At 38.6% G+C, this 12,057-nt stretch overlaps 1 protein-coding gene across 14 annotated transcripts in view; it reads right to left on the bottom strand.

Annotated features, from left to right (window-relative positions):
• Positions 1–12,057, bottom strand: part of STAU2 (staufen double-stranded RNA binding protein 2) — a 301,142-nt gene that overhangs the window by 186,765 nt on the left and 102,320 nt on the right. For all 14 annotated transcript variants that reach the window (XM_082674511.1, XM_082674521.1, XM_082674510.1 and 11 more), the window contains 3 exons: positions 9,029–9,188; positions 7,647–7,754; positions 5,381–5,593 (listed from right to left, as the gene is read on the bottom strand). In XM_082674511.1, coding sequence (XP_082530637.1) covers positions 5,381–5,593; positions 7,647–7,754; positions 9,029–9,188 — 481 coding nt within the window. The remainder of the gene's footprint in view (positions 1–5,380; positions 5,594–7,646; positions 7,755–9,028; positions 9,189–12,057) is intronic.

The following is a 12,057-nucleotide window of genomic DNA, read 5'->3' as shown; positions in this document are numbered from 1 at the left end:
ACAAAAAAATGCTCTATCATTAGTCACTAGAGGAACCTGAACCAAAATGAGATATCAATATGCATGTATTTGAACAACTGAAATTTAACTATACTATGTGTTAGAAAGGATGTGCAGACACTAGAATTCTCACGCATGGCTGCTGAGAAAACAAAATGGTTCAATCACTTTGAAAAACTATTGGCAGTTTCTTAAAATGTCGTATACCTACTAAATGACCACACCACTCTACTCCTAAGTATTTACCCAAGAGAAAAAAAAGCATATGCCCAGAAGACTTAGACACAGATGTTCACAGCAGCTTTATTTTTAATAGCCCCAAATTAGAAGCCTCCCAAATATCCAACAAAGAGTGAATGGATAAACAAATTATGGTATATCCATTCAATGTAATACTACTTAGCAACAAAACAGAACCAACAATTAATAGCTGTAACAACATGGATGAATTTCTAAATTATTATACCGAGTGAATGAAGCCAGTCAAAAAAAGAGTGGTTGCTTGGGAATTGAAGGTGGGGGGATTCCAAAGGGGAATGAGGAAACTTTGGGGAGCAATGGATAGGTTCATTGTCTTGACTGTGGTCATGGTTTCACAAGTGTATACATATATCAAATCATATCAAATAGTATGCTTTAAATATGTACAGTTCACTGTATGTCAATTACACCCCAAAAAAGCTATTTTAGAAACCAACCAAATACCATTTTCCAGAAAAACAAACATGTAGTAAAACTGTAAGATTAGGAAATATTAAACACAAAACTAATGATGGCAGGTTACCTAAGGGAGGTGGTATCAGGATGTGACAGAAGAGGGTATACAGATAGCTTCAACCTTACCGAGAAATGTTCTATATTCAAGCTGGGTGGTAGGTCTTACTCTTACTTAGTATGCTTTTTAACTTACATACACATCCTATATAAACCTTTTAGAAGGCACTCTATTTTTAACTCTATATAAGATAATGTCTATGAATAAAACTTGATAAAAGCTTTTTTTTAAGTTTATGTACAGCCTTTTTAGTGGCTTCTAAAAGGTTTAAAAACAAACCAAAGAAAAAACCTTTGCAAATCAAATATTTTTTTCTGCATGCAAACTAACTTTCTTCATGTATTATTCCTAGAAATGAAGGTTTGCATGTCATATGGTCAGCACTTTATATCCACCTGTGAAAATTTACTCTAAAACAGGTATTAGCGACAAGGGTAATCACTAAGTTACAGTTTATATATGTTACACTAAACTCACAGAAGAGCCACTATATAGTCTTAGCTTTTCCTGTAGTTGTTGAGTCTCGACCATATCTAGCTTGGTGCTGCAGGTACAGCCTCTAAGTCAGATCCTGCAAGGTCCTTTAAATTATGTTTTGGGGATTTGGGGTTTTACCCAAAGAACAGTGAGAAATTACTAAAAGATTTTAAGTAGAGGCATGACATGATCTGATCAGTATTTCTAAAAGACAACACTTTTAGAAAGATCTTTTCATGTCAAAAGTACTTGTAGGAAGAAGGCCAATTAAAAACCTACTGTAGTAGTTCTGGCAAGACATGACTGTGAGTTGGATCAAAAGGGTGGCAGGGAATGGAAAGAAATGGACCAACTTAGGAAATATTTAAGTGATGGAATCAATAGGGTTTGATGATTGACTCTATACAAGGAGGTGGAGAGATGTTAAAAATGACTCCCAGGGCTTCCCTGGTGGCGCAGTGGTTGAGAGTCCGCCTGCCGATGCAGGGGACACGGGTTCGTGCCCCGGTCCGGGAGGATCCCACATGCCGCGGAGTGGCTGGGCCTGTGAGCCATGGCCGCTGAGCCTGTGCGTCCGGAGCCTGTGCTCCGCAACGGGAGGGGCCACAACAGTGAGAGGCCCGCGTACCGCCAAAAAAAAAAAAAAAAAAATGACTCCCAGGATTCTGTTTCAGCAGCTGGATGGGGATGCCCGTCACTATGATAAGGAATATGCAGGAAGAGGAAGAGGTTCAGGAGGGAACGCGATGAGTTTTGGACAGAGTTTCAGGGGCCTGTGAACTATTAAGTGAGAGGCCCAATAGGCAGTGTCGAGCACAGAAGAATATTTGGGAATCATCTACATAAGGACTGAATTGAAGCCCTAGAAGTATGAAGAGCAGCCTAGGAGAGAGTAAGAGAGGGAAAAGACTGAGAACTTCAATACTGCAATAGTTGGGTAGAGGGGGAGAAGAAAGAAAAGGAAAATTTTAGCTTTTGATAAAATATTGGTTTCTACTTACATACCAAGAAAATGAAAAAAAATATATATTGTAATAGAAGTATAGAAGGACTGATGAGAAAAGACAAATACAGATAATAACCCGTAAGTCTAAGATTGAAATGCCAATGAAAAGGTAGAGGGAAGCTCTTGGGTCTCGCACTAGAAGATGTCCATGAAGATGGTCACATAAACATGTACTTCCAACGGTATGTTGCCTTTATTCCTGTTTAATTTGCCTATTTTATAAGAATGTCTGTAGGTTCCAAAGATGTTGTTGATACAGATTCCAATGACAAAGAACCAGATGCATAAATCCAATCAGAGAATAACGGAGTTCTGAGAACATTAAGAATGGCTGGTTTCTTCCCTTGACTGAAATTAACTACTAGCACCCTTGAAAATGAAGTTATTCCTTGGATAGCAAGTCTTAGATTATCATTCTACAAACCAGTAAGGACAGTCTTATTCAGAAAACTTTATCTCCAACATCAGAAAACCTTCTTTGAGGCCTCACCTTATAGAAGAGAAGCTACATTAAAGAACAGAATCTAAACCCAAAGACACCATCAGGGCAGTATTACATTTTAACAAGGTGACTCTGTAGAGTAAATTAAAATCCAAAAGGAGTTCACAACCAACCAGTTTCAAATGGGCACTGGCATCAGATGTGACTGGAACTGAAACCTGACTCTGCTCTGTGATCTTAGGGAAGTTTCTTAAACACCAAGAACCTCATCTGTAAAATGGGGATAATATCTACAGCACAGAGGATCAAATGAGACAATGTGATAATTTCATTATTCTAAATAAAATCAAGGTAAATCATCAACAGCTATTTTCTCTACTTCTATTGCATAGTAAGGAATGGTAGACCCTAGATGTAGAAGACATTTAGGGAAGTGACTAAAATGCTGAAAACCAAGACACCATCCAAGCAGATCCACTTACTGGCCCAGTAAGTGGAAGGTCTGATCATACTCAAAATTCTCTAGATTCCAACTCACTGTACGCATGCTGCTTTCTCAAAATAACCTTACATTTCAGAGAATATCTACAGACTTTAACATAAGACAGATATGGTACAAGAAACTCCAAGTGTGATGTATGTGAGGAAAATTGCAGGGGGCGAACCAAATCTGGGACTGGGGGAGGATCAGAGAAGGCATCCCTGAAGAAGTCAAGTTTAAGCTGAGATCTAAATGGTGGATAGGAAGAAAGTTCTAGAGTAACATGCTTATATACTGGAGGTAGTAGCAAATTATTTTTAAAATTCAAAACGTTTCTCCCCCCCGTTTGTGGAATAACATTTAAACAATACTCTTGCTTTTAATGGCTACGGTTAAAAGTAACAAGAGTTATATTTATATTCTACTATAAAAAGTGATAGATCTTTTCTAGACTAAAGGCTTATTATTCTTAATTTATTAAGATCAGATTTAGTTTAATAGATTAGGTGGAGGTTAATGTGACCAGTTTTGCACTGCCATTCTGATGCAGAGCACTGTTCTTCCATCATGGAGAAGCTATAGATTTTATATGTATAAAGATTTAGGAAAACAGACCACGGATACATTCATGCACATATAAAATGTGAATAGAATTAGATACAAAATAACAATAGCTAATATTTATTGAGTACTTATTATTTGTATTGTTAATAAATATTTAATAATAATGACTAATACATTCTATGTATTATTTCAAGTAACACATAACAATCCTGTGAAGCAAGTTCAATTATTATTCCTACTTTATAAATAGAGAAGTGAAAAGTTAGGTAACTTGCTCAGGTCACAAGGATTCACACTCCAAGGTCATTTTCTGACTCTGATGGTCATTTTCTTAACAACCATATCCTACTCCCTGACCATGTGGTTAGAGCATATAAATGAAAGCCAGTCCTCAAAACCACTGTGACTCATGAGGAGTGGATCTATTTGGCGTTTATTTTTAGTCTACCTTGCAGCACAACGTAGAATGCTATTTCAGGAATTGCATAATCTACAGCCTCTCAGTGAAGTAATGACAGTATTCAGTAAAAAGAACAAGTATTTATGTAGTTATTTATACAGGTATTTGTGTATTTATGTAAATATGTCTGTATGTATTTTTAAATAAAGCAAAGGTACAAAAATCTAAAACCTACAGAAATATTTCAATTGGACCACTGCAGGATCTAAACAAAAGAAATCCATCAAAGATAAAATGTACTTCACTTCCGTCACCCTTGATGCTCTGAAGAAGTCTGCTAAATACACGAGGCTGAGCTAGCCGCTCATGCGCTGGCAGTGTAAGGCTTTCTCTGGGAGCAGAGCTCTCGCTCCATTCACATCACACACGCTGGGTGTCTGCAGGCACCGTTCTGTGCTAAGTGCTAATTCATCTCACTCCTCTGACCTCTGCTTTTTTTTTTGGTTAACGTAAATAAAATCTGATTCAGTAAAAGAAAGAGTTACAACATCTTGAAAAGCCGTGTGCTCTCTTTGACACGGTATTCATGCCTGAAAGAACAGAAACCAAATCGCCCCGCTGACCTCCTAGGGCTGCTACAGGGATTAAATGAGATAAAGCATGTGAAGTGCTGGGACCATGTCTGGCGCACTGAGTGCTTTCTATTTACTGGCTGCTTCTGCTGTCATCAGTGTGAGGATTACTCATATGATTATGACTCTGCATCCAACCCCCGTGTCCTGAAATCCTAAGCAGTCACCATACAGCAGTGTGGTCTGCAGAAAGAACACTGGGTTACAGATCAGTAGTTCAGGCTGCTGCACATGATAGGTGAATACAAGTGAGCAAATTCTTTGAATATGTCCCATAAAACCTTATTTGTAAAATGAGGGGTAACACCTGCCTTACAGAATCATGATGAGAATTTTACCAAAGGTAATCATGAATGGGAAAGTATTTTTTAAACCATAAAAAACGATAACTATTTAAGGTATTATTATTTCATGAACAAACACAGGTATACAAGTGTCTAAAAGCAAAACAGAATTGTTATTCATTTATAGACACATGTCCAACCCTGATTTGGGGACTGTTTATAATCCACAGGTTTAAGTGCCTGGCCTATGAAAAAACTTTTAGCTACAGATACTATAACATTTACATAGTAAAACTAACGTTCACAAGCATATACTTACCTTTACTATTGTTTTAGGGCGTTTTTTAAAAAACAGTTTTGGCTTTTCAACCACAGGAAGAGGTGGAAGTTTCTTAAGCTCCTGCAGGACAGTGGTTGCAGCACGTTTCTTGGATAGTTTTTTGCTATTTCCCTCTCCTTCTGCAGAGAACTCTCCCACTGACACCCGAGTAACAAAGCTTTTCATATGTGGTGGTCCACTTTCTTTAATAACCTATTGAATGTAAGTAAAATATTCAGTACAGGCACTTAAGATGTGTTCTTATGGCATGAATCTTTCTTAATGTTCATATCATAATCAGGATTGAAATTATTAAGAATTATGCCAAAATCATAGATTCCTTCAATAAGGCTATTACGAAGTCATTATACAGGGGCTATTCATTGATGATACTTACGATGCCTAAAGGAACTGAATTTGAAAAAACAGAAATCTAAATAAACACATTCAATTCATGGTCAAAATTGTGTTTTACTAGCTTAAAACAGGCAATTCTAATTATGGTTACCCTGTTTCTTATGGAACAGAAAATTAAGAACATAAAACATACCATATTACATTAGGTACACAGGCCATCCAGAATGATAATTTGCATATAACTGTGTACATATCTTTCTCCTCTGTAAGAGTAAGTTACTGGAGTGCCAGGAGTTTTATAACCCATAAAGCATCCTGCATGTGGAAGCTTCTCAAAAACAGGTTATGTATGAAAAATAATCTAATTTTGATGGAGACCTCAACAAAGGCTGATTACAAAAAGGAATGTTTACGCTCTGTGACATGACCTTAAATAGGTAAGTAGGTATGCCATAGAAATACCTAACTTTCTAGAGTAACGGATTATGAATCTGTCTGCTACTAAATCCTGAATTAATGTGCTCTTTTTAAACTATACCAGTTTTTGGAGGAAAAATGCCTTCCAAAACCTGAGTGCTTTATAGTCTCCTTCAAAAGGCTGACCTAAAAAAAACAAAAATACCCTATTTAAATAGTTTACCATTGAACATTATATTAAAAATCTGTCTTCTAATATTGGACACCAATTAGGAAAACATATAATATCTCAATAATGCAATATTATTGGGGATAAGGAATTTATGATAAGCATACTTTCCAAGTAATTTAAGTTTACAAGTTGAAACACCAAAACTGTTTAACCACTTTGATGGACATCTTCCTCAATTAAAATATATACATATATACTTTACTGACTAAATATTTAACCTTTTATTGTTCACATTAGATCATCATTATGAACATCAGATATTCTATACTATACTATATTGATGTCTCTAAGGACATCTAAGACTTTTAAAACTGTTCCTCTTCACTGTAGCCTTTAAAAGGCCCCATCTTCCAATGACTTTTGAGTTATATGCAATTACTTTTGATAGGTTTTCCATATTTTCCCTATCATTTCTTGCTGGGACCAACAAGCCCTCAAGTACATTCTCTTCCTGCTTTCCTCATTTTGCTGCCTTTAATCTCTATGGACTGAGAAATCAGATAACCCAACTTGTTAGGACTGTGTCTAAGAAAGCAAACAGGTTCCCAGTCGAGGTAAGTAGATCCTGCCAGTGAGAGTAAAATGTGGGAGCTTTCTAGTTGGTAAACATCACATAATTTGAAGGAAGATAGATACTCATCAACTGTTTCAGTTTATTTCCTGGGTTTGGCCTATTTTCTAGATATTTGAGTTGCAAAATTAGTGACCTCTTAATAAAGGAGGTATTATAACAATTTAACATTTTTTCTCTTTTAAATGTCACACGATTTTGAAAATATTTGGTGACATTTATCTAGCTGTAAACTAGAGAGCTGCTTAATTACTTCTTGGTGACTTATTAGTAAAGGTTAAATTTAAACATATTTTGGCCTCCATAAATTTAGACGAAATTAGATATTAATATATACATGTCACTAAATATTAACTATACTGAATATTTTCAATGTGATCTTATCAAAAACACCAAGTCTTATAGGTTACTACAAATTATCTTAAACTCAGCAAATAAATTTTATGATGAAACGTGAAATATCATGTACACAAATGGCTTAATACAGAAAAGGCAAAGAGAATCAGCAGGAATCCATAAGTTCTATTTTCTCAGGGCTTGTATCATTTCATGATAGAGAGTTCAAACGTCAGGAAGCACATTAATTCTTTCAGGATACTGAAATTTTATTTGTCAATCTTATTTGTTTGTTTATTTAAAATAATAAGGAGCAAGGAGGGAAAAATGGGAGATCTCTGCTGAACACATACCTCAAAACTGACGGGCATATTTCGCTTCAGAGCAATTTCAAACACTAAGCTGATCTCAGACTTATTTGCATCTTTGTCATCATCCATTTCTTTTCCTGATTCACCATTCTAAATCACAAAAAATAGGATGACATTGAATCTTCACTTTGTAACAAACTTTACATGTATTTAACAATCAAGAGAACCTATCTAAAATACAACAGGAAACAGGAAACCAGAAACTGGATCTTGTGGATTTCTATGTAACCACCATAGTCGAGGGCTTTGCTGTGAGGCTTCTTGTGATTTGGTTTTAGTTTTTTTCCTCAAAGTAGAAGGATAAATGCTGAGTGTGGAAATCTCTTACTCAACCATTCACTAATTTGAGTTTATCCTATCTCCTCAGACCCAGTTCTCTTTAGACACCTCCATTACACACACACACACACACACACACACACACATACACACACACACACACACACACACTACCTCCACTGGTATATGATATTTAATCTTCTATGGAGACTAAGTTGCAGAAGGAGTGCAGGATGCAAACCAGGATTTCGGAGCTCTGTGTCAATTTACTTATTCACCTATTTAACACTTACTTCTGGAGGGCTTCACATATACTGAACACAGTATAAGCATTAAAGAGATCAAGAGACAGTATTCCTGCTGTCAAGAAGCTTATGACTTAGTGGGAAAACAGATAAGCAAACGGATAAGGGTTATAATGAAAGTGTACAAGGACAAAAATTCTAAGTCTGCCAGTAACTAAGATAAATCTCAAAGGGGGAAGAACAACAGGCTTGAGGAAAGGGAAACTGTACAGGTTGAACCGCACAGTTTCAAATAACTAAGTGCAGAACTCGCTGAGAAGGTGACTTACTAGACACGCCTGGGCTGGAGATACTATTTTGAAGTCAACAGAGAAAGTAGCTGAAGCCATGGGAACGAGTGAAATTACTGAAGATCAGCCTCAATAACCTCTCTGGTAAAATAAAGTAGGACTAAAAAGTTCATAAAGATCTCCTCCACTTTAAACTCCTTGATTCTAGATTAATTAATACAATGTAATCCATGCTCAATAAACCGTAGCATTCGATGCAAGGTAAATGAATATTATTTCTCATCCTTGCTCACATTCCCAAATCCTCCCTTGCCTGGAAACTCCACAGGGTGAACCAAAGTGCTCAAAGGTAAGGTCATCCCAGCAGGAACACAAGAGTCTAATATAGCACACAGGTTAGCTGAGGAGCAAATCATAGCAGATCGCTACTCTGGTGGTCCTTCCTATCAGCAGAGATTTCCCTTATTTGTAAAAAAGCATTTGTTTGTCTTCTCAGTAGTCTCCCTAGGCAACTATAAGAAACAGGCTGCCACATGCAGCAGTGACCCACCTGAGCTGACTTTTCCGGAATAGGTTCATTCTGCAGTGCTTGAAGGGCTTTCATTGCAGCATTGTGTCTAGCAGCTTGTCGAGTCTTTCCTTCCCCAAAAAATTCATTATTTCCTACAGTCAGCTGAACATAAAAGATCTTGGGCATTGGGCAATGATACCTAAAGTAAGAAAATAAAAATATTACTGTTAGCTCAATAAAATCACTCTGTAGGGACTTCCCTGGTGGCTCAGTGGTTAAGAATCCACCTGCCAATGCAGGGGACATGGGTTCAATTCCTGGTCTGGGAAGATCACACATGCTGTGGAGCAACTAAGCCCGTGCGCCACAACCACTGAGCCCGCGCCCTAGGGCCCGCGAGCCACAACTACTGCTGCACGCCTAGAGCCCGTGCTCGGCAAGAAGAGAAGCCACCGCGATGAGAAGCCCGCGCACTACAACAAAGAGTAGCCCCTGCTCAACGCAACTAGAGAAAGCCCATGCACAGCAACAGAGCCCCAACGCAGCCAAAAAAAAAAAAAAAAAAATCACTCTATAATCATTAGTAAGATTTATTTTCTTTAAAATGACACCAACCATAGAATGCACTATACCCTCTTATTAACCCCAATAAAATTTTTTTTGTTCGTTTATTTACTTATTTGGTTGCTCAGCATCTTAGTTGCGGCAGGTGGGCTCCTCAGTTGTGGCTGGCAGGCTCCTTAGCTGCGGCACGCATGTGGGATCTAGTTCCCTGACCAGGGATCGAACCCGGGCCCCCTGCACTGGGAGCTCAGAGTCTTAACCACTGCGCCACCAGGGAAGTCCCCCCAATAAAGATTTAACCTCTCGAATGTATTTAGAAAAGATAAAATGTGAGTCAATACATCTATCGATAATAAAGTATATATGCTGATCTCCATGAAAAACATATTTTAGAAAACATTAAACATAAATATTGTAAAAATTATTTAATTTTATCACAGAAGACTTCCTGGCAAGAAGTTTTCAGTCACATTTTGACAGAAGTGAGCCAAATGGTCTGGTGCTGAAGGACTGGGACCTGCCACAGAGGTGAGCGACAAGCAAGACCATTTAGGTGACAACACGCAGATTACTGTGCTTTTAGCAGAAGGTAATTATGATTAGACATGGGAAGAACAGTAGTAGGATGGAGCTCCTACTGCAAAGTAATAAGTACTTTGCAAAGTAATAAGGAGATCAGAGTCAACATAAGAAAGAGTGGAGAGTTTAAGCCAATTCTTAAGCAGAAAGAATCACAATAAATTGTATTTAAGGTGAAAATTTTTAGCAGGTTTGTGTTTAATGTGACTGAGGTAAGGATGCGTGACTAGAAAGCTGCAATGATGCAGACATGATGGGATAAAGAGGGCTGTAAGAAGAAAGAACAAACTTAGGAGAAATTAAGAGGATATGCAATAAAATCCATTAATTTAACAATTATTTATGGAGCACCTTCTTATGATGGGGGAGTATCACAGTGAACAAAAACACACATTAGAGTGGAGAAGACAGACAATAAATAAGATAAATATGTAGAATATCTAGTATGTTAGAACTACACGTTGAATAGAAAAAGAAGGAAAGGTTCAGAAATGTCAGGTGGGGTGGGACGGGGAGGGGGTTAGACAGTGGCCAGTGAGTGTCTCATTGAGAAGATGACAATTGTGTAAAGGCCAGATACAAATGAGGAAGGAAACCACACAGATACGTGTTCAAGTAATTCAGAGGATTCCCACCTGGTTAGCATCAAGGGAGTAAAGGAAGGAAAGCTAAGAGATGGGAAGAGGTGGCCAGATTCCACAGGGCCTTCCTTAGAAATTACTGTAAGGATCTGACTTTTACCCCGAATGAAATGGCCAGATTTTTTTTTTTTTTTTTTTTGCGGTGCGCTGGCCTCTCACTGCTGTGGCCCCTCCCGTCGCGGAGCACAGGCTCCGGACGCGCAGGCTCAGCGGCCATGGCTCACGGGCCCAGCCGCTCCGCGGCATGTGGGATCTTCCCGGACCGGGGCACGAACCCGTGTACCCTGCATCGGCAGGCGGACTCTCAACCACTGCGCCACCAGGGAAGCCCCAAATGGCCAGATTTTAAAGAGAGAAGCAACATAATCTGACTTCCATTGATTGGAAGGATTATCTGACTATTATGTTGAAAACAGACTGTAGGGGAATGATGACAGGAGCAAGGAGATCTGTTAAGAGGCTACTGCAATAATACAGAAACCTGAACTAGGGTAGCAGCTTCGGAAGTAATGAGAAGTACTTGGATTCTGGATGAATTTCAAAAGTGGAGAAGATGGGTTTACCCAAGGACTAGCCATGGAATATGAGAGAGGCGTCGAGGAAGACCCCAGGGTTTCTGACATGAGCAACTAGACAGTGGAGCGCCCGTGCGTTGAGTCAGTGAAGACTGCGAAAGGAATGGGTTTGTTGGGATCAACAGCTCTGGGGTGGAGATGTTAAATTATTCAGTCTGTTAGACATCCAAATGAAGATGTCAAAGAAGACAGGCAGATTCATAAGTCTGGACTCCAGGAAAGAGGTCCAAGGCGGAGATAGAATTTGGGTATCATCAATATGTCGGTGAAATTTAAAGCCACAAGACGGTGAGAACTCTGTGGGAGGGCGTGACTGACAGGAGGAAAACCAAGCAAGCAGAGTGCCCTTCCTGAAAGCCAAATGGGAGAAGTATATCTAGCAGGAGGGAGGAGTCAGTCGTGTCAGATGCTGCTTACACGTCCAGTGAAATGCTGACTGAGAACTGTGACCACTGGACTGGGCAAGTTAGCAAAACTAACAGATTCGATTTTGATGGAATGTTGGGTGTATAACTGCAACACTAAAAAATTAAGTTAAAAATCACTCCTGTGCTGCAAAGCGTCTCTTTTCAAGCAAAGAGAAGCCAGTCGAGGTCTTACTAAAGTTGTAGATGATTATTAGACATCCAAGTGGCAGAGCTCTATATTCAACCTGAGATAAACTGCATAGAGCCCACTCTGTAAGAATTCACAGGCAGATGGGACTAAT

The sequence above is a fragment of the Grampus griseus genome (genome assembly GCF_964374135.1).
Source record: "Grampus griseus genome assembly, chromosome: 17".
NCBI classification, from domain to species: domain Eukaryota; kingdom Metazoa; phylum Chordata; class Mammalia; order Artiodactyla; family Delphinidae; genus Grampus; species Grampus griseus.
This window is presented reverse-complemented; position numbering and strand designations above follow the sequence as displayed.